Source organism: Larimichthys crocea, chromosome XV (genome assembly GCF_000972845.2).
Source record: "Larimichthys crocea isolate SSNF chromosome XV, L_crocea_2.0, whole genome shotgun sequence".
Classification (NCBI taxonomy): Eukaryota; Metazoa; Chordata; class Actinopteri; family Sciaenidae; genus Larimichthys; species Larimichthys crocea.
The window spans coordinates 11381164-11408286 of NC_040025.1; the positions used below are offsets into that span (position 1 = coordinate 11381164).

Sequence of the window (27123 nt, forward strand, 5' to 3'; positions counted from 1 at the left end):
TGGTCTTATGCTCTTTACTTTTATCAGAGCGTCCTGGCAACAGCAAAAAAAAAAAAAAAGATGGTGCAGGCAAAGATAACAGCTGCATGTCCACACATGCAGAATGCCAGAATGGTGAGCCTCTAAAGAAACTGCTTTTCTATACAGCAATCAAATTTCATGAGGGCCCGGGCAATCCCGTCTGTGCAGTCTGCTCTGAACCGACGAGGTTATTAAAATAAAAAAACGGTTATGGGTATGAATTTAACCGTGCACACTGCACAAGATCTGCTTGACTTGCCATGTTGCTGCGGTTCATCCCAGGACAATGCATGTGACTGTGTGAATGCTCTGAGCTCAGAGGGGGTGGAACAAGGGAACAGTGGGCAGGGAGGCCTGACAGGAGGCCTGCTGTCAGCACTAATGTGCATCATGGAACTTGTTCCCCGTGTAGCAAGTCTGTTTTCTGTGGGGGAAACGTTAGAGTGAAACAATTCAAGGTGGCAGCGAGTGAGAAGACACCGATAATCACCTAATTCTGATAGCAGTGATCTAGTCTTATTTATCTAAGTGTGAATCCGCAGGTCCTGCAGGCAGCACATGTTTGTGTGTGTGTTAGAGAGAGGCATTCTGATGCAGATGCTCTCTGGAGGTTTTTAGGGGTTGGTGCTCGGGGACAAAAGGTGTCGCATAGTTTTAACCAGAAATCCAACAAAATCAATGATTTCAAGCTGAGAAAAACCTTTGACTTCAAAATAAAAGTTTCAGATTTTCATGCTTCAGTTTGACTTTTCTACACTCGGTTTGCTGCGAGCAAACAGAAACACAGCAAACACTCGAAGATAAGTCAGAAATGCAGAGAAAGAACGGCGCCCCCCTCTTTAACAAGATGCAGTGCTGCTACAGAAATAGTTATGACAACCTTGATACGAATCAACTTGCGTTGCTATGGTTTAAAAATGTTCTTGACGGAATTCAGCTATCAGTCACGATGATCACGAATCATGACTCAGACCGAATCATGAGTCACATTCGCTCTTTCGGACTGACATAATGAAATCTGTGAGCATTTTGCGCATTAAATTCAGATTGACATAATAAAGATTCTGCCAAAGCGGAGGTGTGGCACATGAAATATCTCTGTGATCATGTTTTGAGTCTGTATAGTTCTCAGCTGACGAAAGATTAGGGTCAGGACAGTCATTATATTGACATTAGTTTGATTGATTGACGATAAATGTGACTATTAAGGATTAATCCAAGCACTGTGAGGCTTAAAAGTTCATCAGAAACAGCAAGTCTAAAAGTCAAAACAGACAACTGTGTGTTAGCAGCAGAACAAACACACTCCCCATTTTCTCAGTTTGTTCCCGGGGAAAGGATTTTCAAACACATAGAAACTCCCCCCAAAAAAAAGGAATGCTTTTGCTGACTGATTAAATTTCTCTGACGATCAACAACACAACAGCTGGCTGCACTGAATAAACATGACTGGCTTGGAGTGAGAAAGGAGATTATATATTATCAGTGTCTTTCAGGAGCGACACCAGGATTATGAAAGAAGCCAGGCTGTGAATCTGGAGGAGAACAATGCAGTCAGCTGCTCCTGACACGTCAAGACAAAAAAGAAGCCACCACCACAGCCCGTTTTTTTTTTTCGTCTTTCACCCCCCAACGATTCGCTGATCCAGTTCCTATCAGGCTTGTCCGTCAACTGAATACATAATTATTCACTTTTGTCAAAGATGCTGCTGCTTTATCTTTAATTAGAATTTACCCAACAACGCGTACATGTACGCTTGCTCTGGAAAAGAAACAATTGGAGACAATGAGTTTGCAGGATTTCGGAAAAGAAGAAATTACATTAGCATAAAGACAAACAAACAATAGGAGCGAGTTAATTAAATCAGTTTAAAGTAAACAATGTTTGGCCACTTGTTGCTGCCACTGCAGAGCATGAATGCTAATTAAATAACCACAGTATAATCTATGATCAAATAAATATTTGTCAAACAGCTGGAATTACTTTACAGATTAAGATTTTGCGCCATTTATGAAGCATCAGTAATATTCCAATGATATGCTATATTTAGGGACACTTCTGCCCAGGTAGTTTACTAATAGTAAAGATTATACTTGTAAATATGAGTATATGCAGAGAGAAGTATTGCCTGAGTACTTCAAAGCTTATGATAGGCTCAAACACTTCTTCTTGGGAATGTCATCATCCTGGGGCATCATACAGCCTCTCACTCTCCCTCCAGATTGATAGCCTTTCAGAGTCTTTGTGGCCACAGAACAATAGGAAATGAGAGGGAGGCCTCAAAGTGTCACATGTGTTGCCTTTGATTAACATACTAGACTTGTTTGTGTAACAGGATCTCAGGGTGAGGCAGCAAGAACACACCAAAAATTGAATCACAGTATTGCAGGAGGGGTGGGGTGGTGATGAGAATATTGTCTGTTTATGGCAACACGTGTAAATGAGTCGTGTTAATTTAATGCAAAACACACACACACACACACACACACAGGATGTCTTCATTTGCACTGTATGTGCTCAGAAACCACGTGCTCTATTTAACCCACCGTTTGACAAGACTAAACAAGTATTAAAAATGTTTTTAGCTCCACTAATGTGTGATTTTTTTATCTGGCATGTACACAATAATCACATGAATTACTGCTGTGGCTAATTTGAATGAAGTCTGCTTGTGTTTCCATTAGAAACTGAATTTGGTAAAGTGTATCAAAACAACTTTTTAACCTATAGGCTGTCTGATAATCAACATAAGAGGAAAACATGAAGAAACTACACGGGCCTACAGTGAGAGATGGTTTTGGCAAACGCTGCCTTCTGGTCTTTGTTCACTGTTCCTTAGCTGGGAGTGGTTACTGATAAAGTTTTTTTCCTTCTTCTTCTTCTTTCAGACATTGCTGCCATTTAGCAGAAGGGTGTGTGTGTGTGTGAGTGTGTGTCAATGCACACTGAAATCCACTGAATATCTTCATTGATTGTGCGATGTATGGCTTTAAGCTGAAGTCTCTTTGGAAAGGCTCTAAAGGGTGGAGGAGGGGCTGTTATTTAACTTCACATTATAGCCAGTGGGTGCTACTGTAGGTGATGTCTTTATCTGACGAAAACAGTGTGAGGAATTTGTTTACTATGCAACTCAATGGTGAAATTTAGTATTATCTTTAGCATTATTATAATATAGTTTTTATAGGTTTTATATGACCTTCCTTTCATAACAGGCTATAAAAGCCTCCCTCTTTGTATTTAAGCTCTGCATATGACTTTTTCAGATCTATGTTTAGCAAAAAAACAAAAACAAAATCCGAGCTGGATATAAAACTGGCCATGTTTTTTTTTTTTTTTTATGTCGTGAAATAGGAAGAGGGTGTCATGACTCAACCAACCTGCTTCTGCAAAATCCCTCATGTTACTGTGAAAAAAGTTTGAAGCACCCCTCCCCCATCTCCACATGGTAGCCGATGCATGACGTTGAAAAGAGCGTGGAAGAGAGAGAGAGAGAGAGAGAGAGAGAGAGAGGAGGCTACTATACACTTTCAAGTAGGTTCAATTCAGCAACCATCAAACCACTGTTTGTTTATGTTTGTGTGGATATTATTTATGTACATTAAAGATGACTATGAACAGGTTTAGGCTGAAGTTAAAAACAAACACTTCCTTTTTTAGTGTATAGCAGTGTGGAAATGTAACCTGGGTGATTTATAGCAGCACATGACAGTGATTCAATGGATTTGTCATACCTGTTTAAATACATGGCAAACAATTGAAGGTGTTTTTAATCATATATATATAAATATGTATATATAAGACAAGCTTACATGTATTTATATATATATATATATAAATAAAATATATATATAATGTAGTTTTTTTCTGTTATTCGTGACCACGTGACCACCCCCTCTCTTTTTTTTAAGGTTTTGTCGTGCACGCGCTTCGCGAGTCGTTGGGAGGACGCACGCACGCGCGCCTCGGAGCTCAACAGCTGCACACAGTGAGGAGGAGGAGGAGGAGGAGGTGACGGAGGAGGAGGAGGAGGAGGAGGACGAGGAGGAGGAGGACGAGGAGTCGCCAAGTAGAGCAAATATGATTTCAAACAATTGAATAGGTGAGCTGTCCTCCGGCTAACTTTTTTTTTTATTTTTTTATAAAACAACAATAACTGCCGTTGTGACATGAAGACGCGCTCACGCACACACACACAGACACACACACACACACACAGCTGAGTCTCTCGGTGTGTGTGTGTTTTATCTGTGTCATTATTAATCCGGAAACTCTTTGGTAGGTATTGTTTGGTGAGTTTTCTCTTACAACAGTTCGGAGTCAAGCTTCGGCTTTTATTTTGAAATTTTTTTTTATTCTTAACGCTTAACGTTTGTTTTTTTTGTTTTTGTTTGTTTGAGTTGTCGAGTTCACGACTTCAGCATAACTTTGTCGACAAATGGCGAATGGTTTAAGATGCTTTTAAAAACTCAAACACACACACACAAAGCAAAGTGAAAGCGTACGTGAGTAAAGACAAAGCAAGTTTTAAAGTTTGAGCAAACGTTTGTTTGTTTGTTTGTTTGTACGATCTGTGCGAGGAAACCTCGTGTCCTGCCTCTTATTGTTAAGCGACTATACTAATGTAATAGCAACTTGTTTTTTTCTCTCGAGTAGTTTTAATCTGCATCATCTCCAAACCACTAAACCTTTAACACACACACACACACACTTACACAGCATGTGTGTGTGTGTGTGTGTGTGTGTGTGTGTGTGTGTGCTTTAAAGAAAACACACTGGCTCATTATCGACAGTTGCCTCACCTGGATTTAACTTAAAGTTAATTACAACTAGATTTAGACAAAGTAATCTGCATGTTTTAATCAGCTGATTTTTATTAGGTTAAATTAAATAGGTTGCAGGCTGCCATATGTTGTTTGTCATACTGGCTTTTTGTCTTGAACTTGTTGGTCCAGTCACTCCACTCCTCCTGTGTTAATCAAACTAAGAGTGTGTGATTTGAATTTCTCTTTCTTTCTCTTTATGTATAAGCAGTTCATTAGACGTACTGAAAGAGCTGCTATGACAAACACACACACACAAAAGAAAGGTGGAGGAGAGAGAGATATAAAGAGGTGGTGGAGGGGGGGAGGTCCCCATGGTCGCCAAAAAGGAAAACAAAACCTACACCTGGAGGAGGAGGAGTGCATGCCATTATAAAAACGTACAATGTGTGAGTCAACAAGGCAACAAGGCCAAGTTTAGGTCCACGTAACATTTCTCAAGAAATTAGGGCGTGATCAGGAAACGGTTGCAAAATGATTTTAGACGTTTGTGACCTGGAATGAATCCATACATTAAACCGAGTTAGTGTGCCAGAGACAAACTAAGCATACACACTTGTGGTGTGTGTGTGTACACATATTTTATCAGTGGCCAGAGGAAATGAGTTGTCTGTGCAGTTGATTGCTAAAAAGATACATTTCCTGTTTCAGTAAAAGGGAAGACAATTCTCTGTGTGGTTTATTTTAAGCATTTTTTTTTTGTTTTTCTGTTGTGATACCGCCTAAAGAGACTTTTCCTATTATTTACAGGTTCCTGATCGAGACTAGAGGACAATGCCGACTCATTCTTTGCTCCCGTGTGTGGAGAGCCCAGATGGACTCGCCCAAGATATTCTTATTAGTAACAATGCGAGTATCCCAGGGTCCGGCTCGAGCATGACGCCGCACACTACCTACTCGGAAAAGGCGGTGTCGCAATCTGGAGGAAGTGTGCCATTATCTTGTATGTTCTGTGATCAGACCTTCGCTCATCAGGATGAGCTAGGACCCCACGTGTTAACGCAGCACCCCACCACCTTCTACGAACCGGCCGTGCTGCGAGTCGAAGCAGAATTCAGGATCCCGGGGGAGAGAGCCCGGGTCAAATCCAGCAGCCTACCGGTCGAAAAAGAGGAGGTGCACAGTTGTATCGTGTGCGGCCAGGTTTCACAAGACGCCGGTGAGTTGGAAACCCACATGAGGAAGCACAAGGACTACTTTACGTACTGCTGCAATGTCTGTGGACGGCGGTTTAGAGAGCCGTGGTTCCTCAAGAATCACATGAAGATGCACGTGAAGCCAGGAGCAAAGAGCAAGGCCCAGCAAGACCTGGAGACCCCCGTCACAGTCAATGGCATCGTCCAAGATCAACCTCCTGAGCCCGTAGTCACAGTTTACAAAATGTGCATGGTTTGTGGGTTTTTCTTTCCCGACCATGACAGCTTGGTTGAACATAGTAAAGTACATAACCGAGAGGTAGACCCTGGCAAAGATAAAGACAAGGAGAGCAAGGATGGCACTACTGAATCCCCTGTCGAACAGGAAACATTTCTCCACGGTCTAAGACTAATGCCTCGCTCTACAGGAAACAGTGTGCAGCATGAGAAATCATCAAAATGGATCCCCCAGCTGGATCCCTTCAACACATATCAGGCCTGGCAACTGGCTACAAAAGGCAAGTTAGCAGTTGGTCCGAATACTACTAAAGATATCGGCCAGGAAGCAAGCACAGACAACGAAGAATGCGGCTCTGATAAGGAGGAGTTGAATAATATTTGGTCTGAGGGACAAGGAGACAAAGCGACAAAAGAGGTCCTCGGGAGAGAGCTCCGGTCTCAGCAGCCGAGTGCAGCAGAACACCCAGAACCCCAGCGGAGGTCTCTTATGCAGAAAGATAAAGAAAGGCCAACCACTTGTGAGGACTGTCAGAGAACCTTCAGGACCTACCATCAGTTAGTCCTTCACTCCAGGGTCCACAAGCGTGAGAGAGGTGGCGAGGAGAGTCCAACTTCTGTCGATGGGAAGTTATCAAGAGCAGGCTCGCTTGAGCACGCAGAGGAAGGCTCTGAGGAGGGCTTCGAGGAGGCCGCGCTGACAGAAAACCTGGGTCCAGGTGAGTTTAGGAGTTCATTACATCCTCAGGCTGCACTCATGCTGTCTAAACTGTGATTTAGGGATTGTTTTACACAAAGAACTATGTTACCAAGTGCCCCCTCTGCTGTTGGGAGGGATAATTACATGTCTTTTGTGATTTTTAAATGATTTTCTGTGCTCCTTATGCTTCTTTGTTTTCTTTCCCGAAGGTGAAGATGGTTTTGATCGATCAAAAGTCAGATCAAAAGAATGCAGCTACTGTGGCAAATCATTCCGATCGAGCTATTACCTGACGGTTCATCTGAGGACTCACACAGGTATATTCAACACATTTGGCTCGTGTGATGAATTAATGAGATGGCATCTGTTCATCACGCACAGCTCCTAAATTTTCAAACTGTTTTGTTTCCAGGTGAAAAGCCATTTAAGTGTGCTTACTGCGACTACGCCGCGGCCCAGAAGACTTCACTGAAATACCACCTGGATCGGCGTCACAAGGACAAACCTTATGTGGAGATTCCCAGCAGACCCGTGCCTTTGGTGCCTTCTCCTAATGACGGAAAACATGAAAATGACCACGAAAACCCTGCTCCGACTAGATCCAAGCTTTGGGTTCCCGGAACAAAATCGTCCACCGGCGGGAAACCAGAGGACAGATTTGATGGCACAGATAGCAAGTCTAGCAAACCGCTCGTCCAGACGAATGCTGAGTATGAGAAATTAATTGCTAAGTCTGCTTACTCCCCGATTGATGATGTCGTAAAGTGTCCAGTACCTGTTAACCCGAAGATTGAAAGGGAGGAGATAAAAGATGAGAACTCTGAGGCCCCATTAAATCTGTCCTTAAAAGTGTCTCTCTCCATCCCTGCCAGTGCAGAACCAAGAAATGCATTAATTCCAATTGCCTGTTCGTTCTGTGCATATAAAACCATGTACCCAGAGGTTCTGATGATGCACAAAAAGCTAACCCATAAAGACAAGTCAGACGGTACAAAAAAGAATGGATTCGCAGGCGGTTCGAAGCAAAAACGTTTTACAGGTTGCCCCCCAGCGCTTGACGGGAAAGACGTCACCCCACTGCCGATGATTGACCGACGCCACCCTCGTCGGACCAAGTCCCCACCTCCTCAACCACCAAAACCACAAGAGAAGACACCTGCTAACCCACCTCATGGTCCTAAACAGTCCCCTGTACATGCACCCCAACCCGATGTCGACACCCAGCGTCAGAGACAAAGCGCTGATGCACACCCCAGCCAGGAATCGTCCAAGTTTACAGAGCTCATGAGGAAATCCAACACGGGAAGCAAGTATGTTTTGGACCGACCGGGCCCCCCGGACAGAGTGGGAATAGGCGAGAGGAGTTACCCAGCGAGGAGTGGTGTCATTTGGCACTCAGACGCTGCCAGGTTGTGCCTGTCGAGTCGATTCGCGAGCCTCCCCCAGATGGACTTTGGTGAACCTTCCAGCAAGAGATTAAAGTACGGAGTACCCACAAACAGAGAGGCTGACCCCAGCGACAAGCCCGGCTTTAGAGGACCGGCACGGGATGGATCCAACAGGCTGCTCATCTCGGAGAGAAGTGTGAAAACCACATCACAGGGGTCGGGTCCATCGTCCATTTCTGAGAACTTGGCTCCTCTGAAGACCACATCAGCAGCTATTGGAGGAAGTTTGGACACTGAGTGGGGCATGATGAACCTCCTGCGCTCCTACACACCCAGTGACCTGGCATCTCTCTACCACAGCACACCAGCCAACCCCAGTCACGGAGGGCTGGCCAACCCGAGGGCAGGTACGTATTAGGTCAGCTGTATCCAGGAGAGGTTGCACAAACCACCAAACATCTCACATTCAAGCAGTTTGTGAAGTTTATAATAATAGATTTTTTTCTCAGGGGGCAGAACTGTGCTGTACCAACACTTACCCACTCTGCCCAACCTGCAGAGGAGAGACCCCTCAGGCCTTTATCCTAACCAACGCTATGGGACCACTGACAAAAGTACCTAAAGTGGCACCAAGGTAAAAAAAAAAAGGTTGAAAAATATTGAGTAGTACATAAAATTAGAGCTTTTTTTGTTTGGGATTTTCAAACCCTGACTTCTTTGTAAGGTTTCACCTGGTGCTTTATAGAAATGAATCAGGTCGTGTTTGAAAAAGTATTTTTCCCCCTTTTTTTCTCTAGATTTGAACTGTGCTGCTACCTTATTTTTTCTGGGAAAACCTGCAAAAATTTGTTTAATATTCAGGTTTAAGAGAGATGACTCGTGCTCAGAAAGTTCCTCTAATTTAATATATATATTTTTTTTCAATAGAGGAAAATTATATGACAGACATTTCAGGGCTGGGGCCTTTAGTCTACATTAGTTTGTTTTGTCTAAATGGAAAAGTGCAGATCACCTCTCTTTCAAGATATTCCACTGGTGTGCATCGTTTTTTTCTTTCCCCCACTCAGAACAGTTGCTAAATCCGTAGTTGACCCACTCTAATGTTCAGATATCTGTAAGTGTCTATGACATAACAGCACAGAGTGTATGTGGGATAACATAAATCTTAAGTTTTCAGTGCATAACATTTGTATTATCTAAAAACTTCAGTCGTATAATTTGTGTGAAACATTGCTGCTGTGTTGACGCCCAGGCAGTAATTAGGCACTATTATATATTTTTTTTTCCTTTTTCTGAGGCACTGAAGGGTGTGTGTGGATTTTTCTGTGGAATAACTTGACGGCTTCGGCCCAGTGGTTTACAAACAGGCCACAGTAACAAGTCCCTGTGTATACTGAAGTGGTCTACCTCATTTTGTGCTCTAGACACTGTTATTTTTGTAAAGCTGCTGTAGCCATTATGTCAGCTGAGCCTCTATACCCAGCCGTCTATCAAGTGGGGACAGATGTTTGGAGCTGGAGCTGTAACTAGACGGACATGTTTGTTAGGCACCCGCATGAAACACAAACTCATCTGGTGACAGAACAACTACCGCCGAGGCCGCGTCGACCTTATGGCACATGACATAACTGTAACACAATATGGGCTGTGGATTTTCTTTGATACATTGGGTATTTACAAGCCCAGTTTTAAACACAGAACAGACTTTGTGGTTTATTATCTGGCCCCCTTTTTTTTTTTTTTTGAAATGGCTATCATCTGCTTTAGCGGTGCCTCAGATCCATAAGCTGTAAAAAAAAATGTACCAAATTTCACGAGTCGTGTTTGAGTAATAACTTGGTCGTGTTGGATTATTCGAGCTGCACATTCTTTGTCACTGTTCAGGAGTTTGTTTTCTACTATGCAGAGTCTTGAAAGTGTTCTTGTATTTCAAGTGGCAGCGGTCAGTCCCGGCTGGTCTTGAAGTGTGGATAAAATAAATAAACACAAAAGCATCTATGTTGATCTATGGCTCGATTTAACGACACACTGTGAACAAGAAGTCTCAGGTTAACTCATATGTACAAGCTGTTTAGTCTCTAGTGTTTTTGTTTTTTTGCCACTTTGAAAGGCTCGGGTTAAGTTATTTCTTTTTTGTTGTTGTTGTTTGGTATTCACATAACATGTACTTATGTAAAAATGAAAATATTGTTTGAGAATTGTATGACACATTTCAGTAATAAAGTGAGAGGCGAAAAACTCTGTCGCATCTTTTTGTTAAGTTCACCCACAACGCACGCAGCACGAAGACATTCAGCTTCAGTCTAAGGACAAACCTGACTTTCATTTTTCATAGGTATAGAAAAACAGACATTTTATTCCACCTCCTGTAAATCTAATGCATGTTTTTCTCTTCAGGCTGTTTAATGTTGAGAGGATCCTAATTGGCTTCTTCCTCTTCTGTGGTTGTTAAGTCTTCCTGGGGTTCATTAGCACACATAAATATACATGGGAACAAGAGCAACGCGTTAAATAGTTGTTAAAGGAAAAAAATAAATATGAAAGAATTAAAATGTTCGGTTTCAAAACGAGAAGGAAACACACAGAAACCAAAAAGATGTTAACTTTAATAACTTAAGGTCAGCCGGCAGTGACGACTTTAATTGCAGGTTGCGGACATGAATGAAAATCATTAATTTGGATGAATTGAGTACTGATTGTTTATGATCGGTGCACTGTAACACGCATACTCCTGAAGTAACGTGATCTCAGAGTGATACGACTAAACGACACAGGCTGCATGTACGAGACTCTTCTGCACAATAAAGTATGTTTTAAATTCTATTATTGTCACTTACATTAGGACTAAAGAACATGTGGCGTGTTTACTTTGCCCGTCAATGTCTCAGGTTGAACACTAGATGGCAGTATTTACAAAGTCTAGATCAGAGCTGTGTCGGATTCTTTCAAAGGCTTCAGTCTGAGCAGCAGGCCGACGTGTGGAGTTAGATTAATCTGTGCATTGTTGCCGGGTTAATATAGAAAATACAGAATTATAGAGTAAAATGCATCATCTATTAGTCTTGATGCTGGAAGTATAATATTAAAGTCTTCTTGCTCCTCTCTCTTTGCTTTCAAACTTCCAGCAGTAAACATGGCTGTGTTGTGTTGTGGTCACACCCTCATTGGCCGTGTCACACAGGTGTTGCCCATCATGCTGTCAAAGACAACGACACACACACTGATGGCGGCGTGGTTTTGAAAGTATTCAAACAAAAGAGTTTGGTGGCGGCGCTTTGTGATTCTACGAGCGTTCGTTTCCTAAAAAGCTTTCCAGAGAGAAGTTCGGTTAACAGCCTCCACATCTGCACGACATCAGGACGCTAGTGTTGAATTCATCCCATATCTATAAACTCAGATGACTGACAAAAGCGATCACGGCGCTACATTCTGTAAACAACAAATTGCAAGGGACAATCTTCAGCACATTGAACACTTTAAACTTTGATTTCACCCCCCCTCCTCTTCTTTCCTTTCCTTTCTGAGTAGACCACATCTGTTTGCTGTCTGTTCCCCTGGGCCAGCACTGTGTAATCTATTGCATTAGCTCACATTAGTGCATATCGCCCATGGGCCTTGGTAATCACAAACGCAAAATGAGCATTTCACTTAGCATCACCCTCATATTCCCCCACACCCACCCTCCACACACACACACACACACACTATGGCAAACTTAGTGCAAACGCATGGCAGCGAACGCAAGTTGACAACCGCTCATGACATGCATGCTGTTACTCTCGATCCCCGTGTCCAGACTGCTGCGAGGGGGGTTTTCGTGTCAGAAGTCTCCTTTTGATAGGCAAAGATACACTTTTGATATTTTCTCTCCATTTCCTGTTCCTGTTTTTTTTTTGGACCTTGAGAAAAGTTAAAAAATGTGTACATTTCCGCCAGAATTCGTACTGACCTTTACCTACGCCGGAAGAATGGCACCGCAGGCCTTCCTTTTCATTACACCACACTCATTGCTGGGCTTGAAAGCCTTAAATAATAATAATTTGACACAGTGATGTAGTGGAAGAAAAGATCTTCACATGGTGCACCTCTCAGGTATTTCCTTTCATTGATTAGAACTTTATTTATTTGATATTTTTATCTGTACTGATCAGACATTTGATTTGATTTTCATCCCAACATGATGCATTCCTTGCCAATTATGCAGCGATTTAGACATGACAACCCAAGAAATCTCATATGTTTCATGCAAATTCACTTGGGGATTTTATATTTTTTTTGTTTTGTCAAAATGCTTTGGCGTATTAAAAAAAAAAACACCTGAGGTCTTCGCGGCTCCTTGTCGAGTTTCTTTCGTCGCACATTAGCTTTTTCTGTGTGATACGGATTCACGCAGCAGCCGTTTGAGTGCACAATTCAGTACACAAATGGCATTTTCTGCTTGCATTGCCATCCGTTCATCTGTTCAGTGTTTGGTTTCAGAGGAGGTTATGTTTAGTGTTTGTGGATACATTCATCTGTGACTGAGGATGTGTTAAGCAATTCCAGCCTCTTTCTCTCCAGTAGTATGACTATCAAATCTCCTCCCTCCCTCCCTGCAAAGTAAACTTCATGTTTCCCTCCTTCCCCTTAAGTGCTCTCTCCTCCTTTATTTTCAGTCCTTTCATCACTCATAATTGTTGCCTCCAGATTGTCAACTTGCATGAATTAGCAATTGGGCCAACAAAGCAGATACGGTCAATTGTTGAATATCCTTGTCAGAATTTGAGGCAGAAAGTCTGCTCTGGCTGTGATTGCTCATCATCGTCACCCCATTCCTCTGAGGAAGAGGAGCAATGTAATGGTTCCCACAAAAACAGCCCCTGGCCTTAGGAAAGGGATTTGGGTGTCTGGAGACAACAGGGGCCATATGGAGCGGGCTGAGATAGCAAGGCACATGTACAGAATAATAGATGACGTGTCATGTTTCATGTTGCTGAGAAGCCATCAAGAGACTCGGTTTGGGGAAATCAAAAGGCTCACATACAGCAAAAGCGACTGTTGGACCATTTAGCATTTTTTCTTTTCTGTTTATTTTTATGTTGGGAGAGCGCCGAGCATCGATACAGCTTTGAAGAATGTGTTCTATTTCCAGTGCCTTTGGTCTGATGAGGTTATTTGCGAGTAAACTCATGATGATTCTGGTCGGCTGTTAGGCTAATATATATCATAGCACGCAGCTTTTAACGGCATAACAACCTCCTGAACAAAGAGAAAGACGCACAAGATAGATACAAAGATAACTTACTATAACGTCTGTTTGTCTACAAACCCTGACACAAATATCTCAACAGATATTGGATGGATTGCCATGAGAGTTTGCACAAACATTCACGGTCCCCAGAGGATAAAAAACACGACTTTTCCTCTGTGTTTTTTAAATTTAATGAGTCCTCTACTTTGGTTTAGGACTGTAAACTACACCAGGCTCAGCTGTTGTGTTCAGTGCTAATTAATAAATGTTAGAAAGGGATAATGTACAGGGAGCTGGTCGTTATTGCAAAATAAACCACAGACAGGGTGATCACAACAATGATCCACTCACTGTACATTATCTTGATTATTACACGGCTACTCACAAAATAAATTCATGCAAAATATTAATCCAAATAAATGATTTAATTGATTTAAAAATTATTTTTATTGCGTCCGGCTCATCAGAACCTCATCTATAGCATCAGTAAATCAAAGGCGATGAACATTTCAGCTAAACATAAGCGTGTTAGTCTGGTTTAATTTTCAATAGAAGTAAAAAATCATACAGTAGCATAAACACACTGTAAATCTAAAATATCAATATCAGGCCTTCAGGACAAAGCGGATGTTACAAACGGTGAAATCCGCTGCTGTCGCAGAGATAAAAACTCCTCCGTCCAAAGCTCTCCAGTCAAAAGAGGAGGGGGGCACTGTATACTTAGTCCCCTCCCCGCCTCCTATCTGCTCTACCTGCATGTGGAATAAGCCGAGCACCTCACCTCTGTTTTTCTCCCAGTGTCAGAACTACACTTAAGTGCTGTTTCCGATACCCATGAGTAAGCCCCATAAAAGCTGCCCCATCGCTGCAGCGTTATTGTTTCTTGCGGATGATTGATTGATGGATGAGGGCTGACACTTCAATGAAGCCATTTTCACTGGCATCTCTATCCGATGATGTGCAGCGTATATTTTCCATCCACGCCTCATTGCTCGCCTGTGTCATTCCTGGAACTTCATTTACACCATGTTCCCTGAAGGACCTTTTTTAGCCCCATCTCCCTTTTTTCTCTCCCCGGCTCCTCTTTTTATCTCCTCTTTTTTCCATGCCATAAAATAATGCTATTTCTTGTCGACTCTGGAGGGGCCTGGAATCATTTGCAGGGAATGATAAAACCAAAGGCATGGAGGGGTTATTTACAGGAAGTGTAACACTGACAGGGTCCCACTGTTCTGCTTTTTTCACCGTCAGATGCCAAGTCCATGCTGAGACAGGGCAGGGCTATGATATACATTTCAAACCCACTCGACCTACACTGCATGCACACACGATCATTTACTGTTATCTCTTTGAGCCAAATAGGGGTTTCCAGCTTTGCAGATTCCTACCAAGATATTGTCCAAACCAACCTGAGAAACATGTTCGAGTATATTAGTTCATTGACAGTGTGATTGAGGTGCTTTCTCTGAGACAATTGCCTGTTTTTGCTCATATGGGGAGCAGATGGTAAGCAGGCATCAGTGCGGCAGGCTTTCTGGGATGACAGCCATGAGATTCCCCCTCAGGTGCCATTGGAGCCCCTTTAGAAGGGGAGAGTGATTGGTAGGACATGGCACCTCCTAAGCAACTGTTTTCCCTGAGTTTCCCCGTCTTACAGTTCTCATCAACAAGCTACAGTGCAGTAAATATTCGTACGATGTCACCTAATTAACTGCTCGCTTTTTTTTGCAGCTTGGATCGCATGCGGAACACGGTATATTTATTACGTATGGTAAGATGCTTTGCAAGACATATTCATTATCCATTAGAATATTTATAAGCCATGTTTTCTCTTCTAATTAAATAACCTATGAGTCTGTCTATATCTGTGTATATCTGTTCAGCCTACATAAGAAACAATCAATAAATCTGTCATGGCAGGAAGGTATAAGTATGCTTATAATTGCACAATGTATTTGTTGTAATCATATATATTAGCTTTATATACATCTATACAGTTTAAATACTATTCATGAATTTACGGAAATTTAAAACTAATAACAAGACAATAGAAATTATTTCAAATCTTAACCTTTATAATGTTTAATAATATTATAAAGTCACATCAAGCTGTATATAGTTTATGATATTAAGATTTAGGAACAATACAAATCCTGATTATTTAGAAAAGCTAAATACTGCAACAGTTCCCACTGATCATAACTGTATATTAGAATCTGGTGCCTGTTCCAAGAAGTTATTTGGATAATTTTTCTGAGCAAAATCTGAAAAAAACTAGAACATGTTCTCATGCAGAAAGGCCTGTTGTGGACACGATTCAACCGAATTATCCAGCTCAGTCATAAAACGTGATCCATGCTAATAAATACAATATGACAAGTGATTCATTGTTAAGTTTATTCCCGTAATGGCATTCTTTCACGCTGAGCAACAATGTGCATCTTACGCACAGAACTCTGTGCATTATGATGGAAACATTTACATGTTATTATGTTAATGATGTCACATTTACAAGTTAAAGAAGCACTGTTTAAGGGGTGTAGTTTAGGATTGCAACCCGCTCACTCTTTCCCTACAGCGGCCCCAAAAACAATAAATGCCCCATCTAGAGTCAGTGTTGAGTTTGTCTGTTCTGGGCTACCGTAGAAATGTGCTGGTTAAACCTGATGGACTCTGTGGACACTAATAAAAACATATGTCATATTACAGCACATATAGAGCCTCTTAAATATTACTCCACTTACACTGGATCTTTAATACTTAATGTCGTGTAAACATTTTGTATTTTGTATTTTTCAGCCTTAAAATGAAGCAATAACAATATTTATATACTGATTCATTATAATTATACATTGTGTTGTAACATCTTTTAAAGCTAGATTACGACTATGTGCTGTTATCAAACTGTCGACCACTTATGAACGCCTCCTACCATAAAATGAGTTACGGCAAAGAACAAACGCATTAATTAACATTTGTTTACATTACAGTGTGGATATACAACCAATAAATTTGAAACGGGGGCAGTTCATTTACTCTCCGGTCCATAGATGTGATTACAAAGACAAACAGTGGAGTTCCAGGTTTGAACAGAAGTGCCTGTGGGCTGTGTTCGGCGTTGTTAATGTGTTATTTTAAGACACCACTTTTGTGTGAACCATCTGCCTTTCAGCACCTTGAGATCGAAACGTACCCTGTAGTGGACTAAAGCGGGGGGGGGGACGAGACGAGAGGACATAATGCACAGTTGAACACATGATGCATTCTCTGTGGCCGTGTATCTGTGTCTCTGCTCGTGTGGTTGGCGTACTTGACCTTGGCTGCTATAGGACATTTTGGTTCATCAGGAAAGATGATTGTTTCCTTTAAAAGATATTAGGAGGACTGTGTCTAAAGGAAACTGACATGGCTCCCTGCATCCCTGATGGTTTCCACTCCGTTTCTTTTATAGTCACTCAATAGGTATGGGAATAGTGTCCCACCACAGTATTTATACATTAAGCAAGGTCTCCCTCTGCAGAAACAAGAGAGGAGCAGTGATTGGCCCCGGAGTGTAATTTCTCCCTGTGTCTACATTGGCGTGTCATCCTTTATCAATAATCACCTTGGAGGGAGTTCTGCTCTTGTTCGAGGGAGACTGACCTCTGCGGTGATGAGGTTACGTGGATGGTGGTCATCCGTTACCACAACCCACACTCGACCCTGTATAATATCCCCAGATGGGGGAGTCTGGAAGGAGGTCCCCTTATATAGCCCATATTGGGATCAGAGCGGGACCACCACTAGTAGTAGGTCCCCTCCTCCTCCTGCTCCTCCTCCTGCTCCTCCTGGCTGTGTCGCCATCTCAGATCTGTCACTTCCACCACAAGAAGGAAGACAAACAATGTCCATTTAAAATGCACAGGCCTGAATCTGCCTTTTAAATCCATCTCTTAAAGCCATTATCTGATTGCAGAACATTTACATTCGATTACTTTGTTATCCTACGTGTGGTGTAATGCAAAAAAAAACAAAACAAAAAAACAAACTCCAACAACATGCGAATGAATGAGCGGATAGATCGGGGAAAGGAGGAGCGAGGAAGTTACGCATCCATCCCACAAAGCAATAGCCCTCCTCTTCTAATGCGATGTGACACTGAATACTACACACAGAGAAACAAGTAACCTCAAATTGGGTTATTCTTCCTACCTGCCAGTAATCCAGTTGATAAGCACTATACATGTAGATTTCTGGGGAGCAGAGAAATCAGATTACCCTGAGCTGAACTGGGATTTTCAGTCTAAATTGGCTGTTGTTCCTCGGGTCTCTCATTCTATCAGGATGAATGAGGGGAAATAAATGATTTGACTTTGCACCAGATAAATTGTCTGCAAGGGAGCACACATAAAGAAAAACACTGCCGGGGTTATTGAGCATACGGCGATGCACCGTATATATATATATCTATATATATGTTTAATGCAAAAAATACAAGTTTGAAGTAGTCGGATGCTTCATGTAAAGTTGCCTCTGTGATATTTAAGGAGATAAACTAATCTAGAGGCAGCAATGCTGCAGTGTTTCTTCTGCCATCATCCAACCACGGGGCGAAACTTCCCAACTTCACAAGCGGCTAAACATCAGCCGGTAAAATGTAATAAACTACTAACACCTTTATTGGACAACAGATAGGTGGCTCAGAAAAGCGAGTTTTACTGTGAAAAGTCTGACTTGAATTAAGCTTAACAAACAGAACCAGGATTAATCTGTTTCATAAACTCACAGCTGATGAGATCAAACTAATTCAAGTCTGGTTTAACCAGATTTAGAGTCACGCCAGCGGCACAGTGAGGCTGAAGTCAGGCATGCTGGTAGTTACTAACATGTTAATGTTTGCGTGTTTCCTGGCCTCCATAGTTTCTCTTTCACGATAGGAAGGCTGCTACCTCTACATATCTTTGTTGGCTTTGGCTATTAGCTCACAATCCTCACTGGTCCTTTAAGAGATCACTGTTACAATTCATCCTGAGGAGGATGTAACAGAATTTCATGGCAGACCATCCAGTAATAGTCATAGTCATGCTGCCAGCGTGACTCAAAAACTGGTCATTCATTATACAAATAATGAATAATAGAGAAAACAGACACGCAAAGACAAAAACTGCAACGCTCTTAACCCCACAGAGCAGAAACACAACGTGTGTGAAACACGTAATATGAAGATTAAAATAATTAGAGGAAAGCAAACAACGTTAAACGAAGCAAACATGTTGTGGACCAGCGGTGAGCTCAGGCTCTGACAGAAGTGGAGATGACTTCTACTCCACTGAACTGGGTCAGTTTCAGGTCAGTATGTCTGACGCTGTAATCGTGCAGCACGAGTGTGTGTGTGTGTATTATTTTGTACCATTAAGTGCTGAAAATGACATATGAAATGTATAAGATGCAGCCTGACGTTAAAGCGGCTGTAATGAACATTTTTTATATTAATAATGGATCACATGACTAGTGATGTGAAAGGAGGTGGTGATTCACTCTCGCTGCTCTCGTAGCATCATTTGTGGCCGCAGACGGCAGCTGTTTTTAGCAGGAATAGCTCTGCTAAATGAGCATCTAGCTGTTAAAGAGACAAATGCTTGAGGAGTTGGTAGAGACCAAAAACAAGTAAGAGAATACTGGACATGGTCGTCTGTGTGTCTGCTGGATGTAAAAACCTGAAAGGTGATATGTTAGCTGGATTCACAGCTTGTTTTTGCTGCCCCCAAGTGGCAATAAAGTGTTTGTGCAGGTTAAAAAATAACTTATAGAAATATAGAAGAGAAAGCCAGCCAGATAAATTAATCTTCCAGTTGTTGCTGGTACAAGTACAAATAACAGCCTCTGTAAGGCAAAAATACCTATTAAAACCTTTATATCTAATTTATTTTTATTTATTTGAAATAAAAGAGTCTGAATTGAATTTCTGTGTCTGTTTCTTGACATTTATAGAGAAAACAAATATAAATATATACTGAAACGTTACATAATTTCATACTACAGCCACGGGTCAAGTTGTTTGTAGCTTTATTTGAACTGCGGTGCATATCTCATATGCTTTGCAGATAATGTGACAAAATGTGATACATTTGACCTGTACTGCAAATTGGCTCATGTTCGCAATGCAACAGTTGGCGAGGAAAACATGCTTTGAGTCCAATTATTCCAATTTGCAATTAGTAAAGACCGCAGCTGCAAACGAGATGTATTTATACATGCAATGTATTTGTTTTTTTTGAGGGACGAAACACCCAGAATAGAGATTAAATTCTAGCCCTCACCTACGTGGGCTTTGTTAGTAATGGTGCATTTAATGCTGAGAGAACAGTGTTTAGCCAGGGAGCATTAGGATTCAGGCATTTATGCGGCTCTTGCATCTGTGCATGTGTGACTTGCACGTAACATCTCAGCATGATTCATGTCCTAAACAGCATTTTTTTTCTTGCATCGCAAATAACCGAGAGTCTCAGCCTCTCCTCTCCTGCTTTTGTATTTTCGAACATGACACATGAATCCCCGGTGGCCCTGGAAATCAGACAACCCAGGTGCAACACTAATATCCTCCCAGTATCCAAACATTTCCTTTAAAAGTAACTGGCACATTGGGGCCCATAAATTAGAGCTGAACGCTGCTCAAGATGTCTGGCTTCCAATAAGACCGTACCCAGAGCAATAAACTTTGACATTGCTGCTTGAAAAATGCCTGCCCTTTTTCATTGTCAAGTGTTACAAATTGATGAAATGAGTTCATCGATGTTCCCTGGTCATTATCTCTCCAGTGGCACTTTGTTTTACAGACAGTGGGAAAAGGGACAGTGCAGATTAGAGGCCCAGGCACAGTTTATCAAACAAAATCTAATATCATCCATAAGAGAGGAATCTGGAAATCAATACTTCATTACTAAATTGTTAGTGGGGATGAAGAGTAATTGTGTGAGTTCAGAGATGTGTCTCGGCGGCCGGGGCATAGGAAGTTCAATGTCACCCGGGAAGTGATAAGTAAAGGCACTGATGGGAAGAAACATTTCTGTAATGGGGGGTGCTGGAGGAGGGCAGTGGCCTGAGCACAGAACAGACAATAGACACTGGTTTGCCATTGATTGGCTCAGCTATAAAGCTGGAATGGCTTAAAGAGCCGGAGAGAGAGAAAGAGGGGGAGACGGAAGAAGAGCACCACCTTCTGAATTTACCCTTGTCTTGTCACCAGTTTTTGTGCACTTCGTAAAGTCTTTTCCTCCGTGGTCACTCCGATCAATCGTCCGGTACATTTGCATCCTGACAGAGATAAGTGCAATGATAAAACAGTTCCTCTGCAAAAATGGAAGAGCACTTGATGACACGGCCATTACCGTTGGCTGAAGGTTTGTCTTTGAAACGGCTTTGTGTTAATGAACGTTAATAAATAACTCTGATGATAAATCTCAGTCGTCGCTGCGCGTTCTGTAATGTTTACAGTACCGTACATGCAGCTATCTGTTGTTAGGTGTGTGATCCTGGTGCAGCCCTCTAGCTCCTCTTTTGTTCACGCTGTGTGTGAGGTCACGTCAGTGCAATGAGCGCATCGCCTCCGTGCGGCTTGGCACAGCCTCATCCCTCTAAAAGCTTGTGTCTGGAGTCCCTCTGACCTGTTCCCCCTGCCTCACCGTGTTCAGCCATGCAAATCAGAGCGCCTTCAATTTGAACATTCATAAGCCGAAAACCTGCAGCTCGTGCTTGGAGACGGCGGAAAGCTCGGTGGAGGGGGCAGCCGCCTCGTGTAAAAGGATGAAAAGGTAGAGAAAGAGGTGTGTGCTGCGTCGAATCGAATGTGGAATGTTAGAAATGTTACGTTTGTGGTTTTAATTAAAGGATTTAGTGACATCTAGCGGCGTAGTTGCTGATTGTAACCCTGTCGACTCCATGGAAGAGGACCCGCAGTGCCTGTAGATATAAAAGACTTATTTTAAGGTAACAAAAACACAATTCTTAGAGAAAGATACTTGCTTAAGGAGTTGGTAGAGACCAAAAACGGAACTTAAAATAAGAGAGTACTGGACTTGGAAATGCTAATATTGCTCCGGTAACTATCATCTTGAAAGGTAATATGTCAGTATTGTCTCGGTAACTATCATCTTGAAAGGTAATATGTCAGTATTGTCTTCACAGCTTGTTTTTGCTGCCCCCAAGTGGCAAAAAGAAGAAGAAAAGAAAAGCCAGATGGATAATTTAGTCTTCCAGTTGTTGCCACCCTTAAAACTTTTATATCTAATTTATTTGATTTCATTTCTTGTCTTTTATCTGGATTCTGAGTCTGAAATAAAAGTTTGGGACATTTAACAACTCAACAACTATTAAAAATGTTACAGCCACAAGTCAAGTTGTTTGTAGCTTTATTATAACAAAAATACAACTCTTATTTTTAGGCGATTATACACTAATGAATTATAATTATGCATATTACATTCTTTTTCTGGCAATGGAGATTCTTAAATTCTTTCAGAAACATTTCATTCTTTGGTAAAGTGGGACAAACCAATTATGTTTAATTAATCTGTCTCTATTAATTGATTAATTGTTTAGTCCACAAACCACAAAATAGTGAGTCTGAGGTGACATATTTAAATGTTTTTATTCAAAGATATTTCATGCACAATCTTATCAAACTGAAACATGCAGCAAATTTTTCCACATTTTAGATGCTGTAAAGCAAATGTTTGTCATTTGTGGCTGATAAATGACTGAAACTATTTACCGATTATGAAAATTGTTATTAAAGGCATCAGTTTGCACAGATTAAGTCGGAGCCTGTGAAAACAAGCATGTAATGTCTTCCGCGGCTCTGAGGGAAGCTTTGTGAAGTCTGAGAAATGAACCCTGATTATGTCATCAGGGTTATTTCGAGGTCTGAAACCTCAGCTATTTGACGGAAAACCTGCGGTACCAAACTCAGGGTACGGCGTCTGAAAAATGAGGCCAGTTAACAGGCAGATAAATCATAATGAAAAGAAGCAACTGTGTTGCATTATGGGAATTGATCCAGCATTTCTGAAGCTTGACTCATACTAGAGAATAAAAGTCAGGATATCTCGGCCTGTGCGGCGCCGATCCTGAACACCCTTTCTTTAATGTGTCTCTGAGAGATGTGAATGAAGTGGAGGAGACGGATTCTTCAGATAACTGATTTTGTTTTTCTGGCACTTTGGGACGATGGAAAGAAGCTGCAAACACAACACATCAAGATTTAACTTGAAATGATGAACGTGTTCACTAATAGAGCCATATTTACACACCCGGCAGACACGCAGCAACATTTGGAGTCATGTTCGTGTCCACCTAGCCCAGAACTCACTCTCTTTTAGCTCCATCTTTGGTCTCCACCTACTAGCTGGTTCTTTACACTTCACTATGTTCACCAGCTAAGCTGTTGGCTTTGTCTGGTGAACCAAAATGGGCCATAAAACCAAAAACAATGATCTCAAAGCTGCTGAAACCGCAGGGAAGTGAAGCGCCTGCACACACTCGGTCATTTGAGCCACTGTTGATATAAAAATATTGATTATAGCAGCTTCAAATCTTCCAAATAACAAACATGTGGATTACAAGAGAGCATGAGGCGGTAAAACTAAATATTTGGAAGGCAGTCTGAGGATATATTCTTGCACCTTTCATCTGCGGTATGTGTAAATATCCACCGCTGCAAATTCTACAGATGGAGTGTTTTTCTAATTAACAAAAACACCACCTCGCTTACACATCAAAAACTAGCGGCGGGAGTGGTATAACAAGCTGCTTGAATCCAGATACTCTCATTTCATAACATGTTTGAATGTTCAGCAAGTATACTGTTCCATTTAAAAAGAGCCTTTTCCCCCTGTTGTTGACAGAGATAAACATTTTTTTATCGCAGTGCTTTGACGTCGGTGAAGTGAAGCTGACAGTCCGGTAACAGGGGCCGTTTGCTAATGATTTTTGAGCAGCCCCCAACTGAGTCCTAAATGTCTGCAATATCCATAAACAACTCTATACTGTCCAATTAGGCAGACAGAGATGTACTGGGCTGTCAGACAGATTTGCATGGCTAAGCACCTGAGATCCAGAGGATGATGAGGGGGATGGTTCACCGGCCAGGGAGAGAATGTGCACAATGGATGACTTTCATTACAGCATTACCGCTTTACATACACACTCATCCAATTACTGCCTGGATTAATTGATCATCGTACCTTTCTTTTTCCCAGCACCAGAGCCGGAGCCGGTGTGTTTTTTTTTTTCTCTCCCTTCTGTACCCGACTATACACGACCCGCTGCTTTCATTCCTTCTGCTCTATAGCTCCTGTCCCAGGTTTACAGCCAGAGCGCTTCATAAAAAGTCTGAGGGGACATTTTGAGAAGGGGAGAGGGGGGCGGCGGTGGCGGTTTTGTCAGAGAAAACCGTCGTCGGCCACCACTGTGAGGACGGCCATTTGCAGGATCGCATACATTGGGAATAATTAGAATTTATGTGCGCTCGTCAATCCCGCCTCGTCCTCTCCTCTCTGCCGTGGACCCATCAGTGGTCAGAAGGGTTCACCGGAGCATGACTCATCCCTGAGTGCGTTTGATCAGAATGAATTATGCCCTTTAGATTCATTATGGCACTTTATTTCTCCTCTCTGTCCTCCTCCCTTGTCCGTTCAGCACCGGGAATGAAATGTACAAGACAGGGTACATATTTTATTGTATGCATGCTGTCATGCACGCACAGTTAGGGATAAGAGGTAGGCAGTGGTGGTTTAGCCTAGCTACCCAATATAATACACTTCACTGAGCACTTTTATTTTTTATTTTTATGAGAGACAGTGCAAAGTGTCGCAGAGGAAAAAACACTCACAAAATATAGATATACCAGGATGGCTGTGATCTCAGAGGCCTGGAAGCTCACGGCGTGGAGGGGGAAGATTTGTCGGAGCCATCTTGCAGATAATTTGGAGGGGAAGAAAAAAAAAAGCACAACTGGAAGACTTCAAATGTGGCATCGTGAAACCACTTTAATATGACAAAAATCTAATTGAACTCACGCTGTTTAGTGTACAGGACTATGACAAGTGCTAATGGGATCATTTAAGATAATTTAAAATACAAACGAGTCTTCGCTTTCTGTTCATTAATTACTGCTAATTATACGAACAGCTAGCCTTGTCGGGGCATTTGGCTGTCTGCGAGTTGTGAACATCAGGTCTGAACGAGTGGATGTCCCATTTCCCCTGCTGGATGATAACGTGTTACGACGGTAAGATGAATAAACATCACGGTGCGAGAAACACGTCTTAACTAATGATGCTTTTATTTTGTAGTTTTCTTGCACAATACAAGTTTTATTTTGAATTAATGATTATTATCTCACCAAATAAGGTGAAATTATTTCTGAATATGTGATATTGTTTATTGTGAAGATGCTCGCAGGTATCTGCAGCCTTACATAAAGTCCGTACAGCAGGATTTCATGAGAATAAGTCAACAACATCATTTAGAAAGAGCAGCTTGCATCAACTAATTTCTGCATTTTTAATTGTGTTTCTTCTTCTCCTTCTTCTTCTTCCATGGCTTCACTCCCCTCCAGGGAAAGAGCCCAGTGTAACAGAAAGGTTAGTAATCTCTGATGCAAGCAAGCTGCTAGATTTCAAATCATGTCAAGTCCTTCTGTGTTAGCGTTTTCAGCCTGGTTAATAATGTAGTTACCGATCCTCGTTCATTTATGCATGCCAACATTACCTATCCAGACTGAAAAAGAAAAAAAAAAAGAAGTGATATCTGAAATAATTACCACTTCCAACTGGTCAATCTTTTTTTTTTTTAACTGTTGTTTTCAGCCTCTGTTCAGAGCTTCATCAGTAATCAAGGGTTAATTTCACACCTCAGTGGATTGCCTGCCTTAATCTCTATTCGGTGTAATTAAATCTGTCCAATAAAGTGAGCTCTTTTCCTCTTTGTTCTCTCCTCGTCTCCTACTCGTTTCTTTCTTCTTCTTTTTTTTATTTTTTATTGTTTTACACCCATCACACATCTCATCGTCTGAACTACAGGGCCATCTAGCCTCGCTTTGACAGGCAGAATCTATCCCTAAAATTAAAACATTCCTGACCGAGATTGTAAGAGGGAACGAGAGAGAGAGAGAGAGAGAGAGGGAAGGAGGAGGGGGGAGTTTGCTGAGCTTGAGTTCAGCGGGAGAGGAAAAGGAAAAGGAAGCTGACACATCCAGTGTCTATTTTACTTTCTCTCTCTCTCTTTTTTTTTTTTCTCATTTCAGCAGGACGCAATGTGAAGATCTGACCCTGTCAATCAGGCCTCTTGACAAGTTTAATCACGGTGTGCCCTCTGCAAAATCATGGCTAAATAGGAATGCAAATAATAGAGCGCTGGGGCCTCTTATAAATGGTAATCAAGAGGACTAATCAACTGACAGGTCCACAGATCTGGCTTGCTGAAGGAGTCACTCAAACTTCTTTTCTTTTTTCTTCTTTTTCTCTTTTAAAAAACATTAATATAATAAAAGATTTTTACACCTATCTGTCCTGTTCTTGTTTTTAGTTGCATGTAACTCCAGCCTTTATTTATTTTGGAGCATTTTTCCCTCTGCGTGAGCGTAACACAAAAGGTTATATATATATATATTTAAGCTCGTAAAAAAAAAAAAAAAAGGAGGAATCTTTCTTTTCAAGTTCGACCAGCCAGCGATTTTTTTTTTCTTTTCCCCCTGAACAATGTAAATGAGTCTTGCCAATCCACTTCCTCCTCTGTGATCTGCCACAAAAGTCAAGGGCTTCCGTGAAGACTTTGAAATGTTGATTTCGGTTTTTCGAGTATGGTGACTTCCCCTTCGCACCTTTAAAAATACAGCTGATCTAAGTTTTATGTTTGCTTGAAAGTTGTGAAGGTTGCCACCTCTTTCTCTCTTTCTCTCTCACCCCGATTGTCAAAGATGTCAAAGCTAAATATGAAATTCTGTCTCGCCTGCATGACTGCATCAAAAGTCAGGGCATTTATTTATTTATTTTTTAAAAGTCCATAGGATCAGAAAGACGGTTAAAAATACTTTGCTTCTATTGGGGCTGAATCGCATCCAAACAAATCAAGTAATCAATTAAACTGTGATCCAGAGATATTCTTTGTCTGCTTTACGTTTGCTATGAATCTATTTATTTAGAAAACCTTACATTCAGACGGGGGGTAAATTGGATTTGCCTCGCCATAATTATACACGATTTTAGATGGTTCGGTTTGTCACCGGGAATAAAAGGAGGGTTACACGGCACGTCAGCTGGATCTAACATTTTAAAGACTTCTACTCCTCCGCTCGCTAATGATGGTTTACAGGCCAATTCTCTGGGGGCCAGTCTGCGTGCTTCCAAGATATCACGTCTTCACAGGCAAACCACATAACTTAGTCTGGCAAACGCCGAAGGGAAGTTTAAAGACGAGCGTGTCAGAAAGCAGCGGCGTATATATTTAAAATCTGTGCAAACAAAACATCAGAAAATCAAAAAACACTGATGGAGATTTTTGATGCTTCGCCGTAAACTTAAAAAAGGCACCGCCGCGTCGTATAACATGAAT

At 41.6% G+C, this 27123-nt stretch overlaps 1 protein-coding gene across 5 annotated transcripts; it reads left to right on the plus strand.

The window, feature by feature from the left end:
* The first annotated feature begins 3977 nt into the window (after window positions 1–3977).
* znf217 (zinc finger protein 217) lies at window positions 3978–9073 on the plus strand. Of its 5 annotated transcripts, none has more exons than XM_010737047.3 (5): window positions 3978–4121; window positions 5593–6934; window positions 7125–7232; window positions 7328–8710; window positions 8813–9073. In XM_010737047.3, the coding sequence occupies exons 2-5, from the start codon at window positions 5617–5619 to the stop codon at window positions 8923–8925; spliced, it is 2922 nt and encodes a 973-aa protein (XP_010735349.3). In that variant the 5' UTR covers window positions 3978–4121; window positions 5593–5616; the 3' UTR covers window positions 8926–9073. The 5 variants fall into 5 exon arrangements, with proteins under 5 accessions (XP_010735349.3, XP_019129325.2, XP_010735350.3 ...); XM_019273780.2 differs by lacking the exon at window positions 3978–4121 and adding an exon at window positions 4128–4311 and having other exon boundaries at window positions 8813–8937; XM_010737048.3 differs by lacking the exon at window positions 3978–4121 and adding an exon at window positions 4128–4297 and having other exon boundaries at window positions 8813–8937.
* Window positions 9074–27123: the final 18050 nt, after the last annotated feature.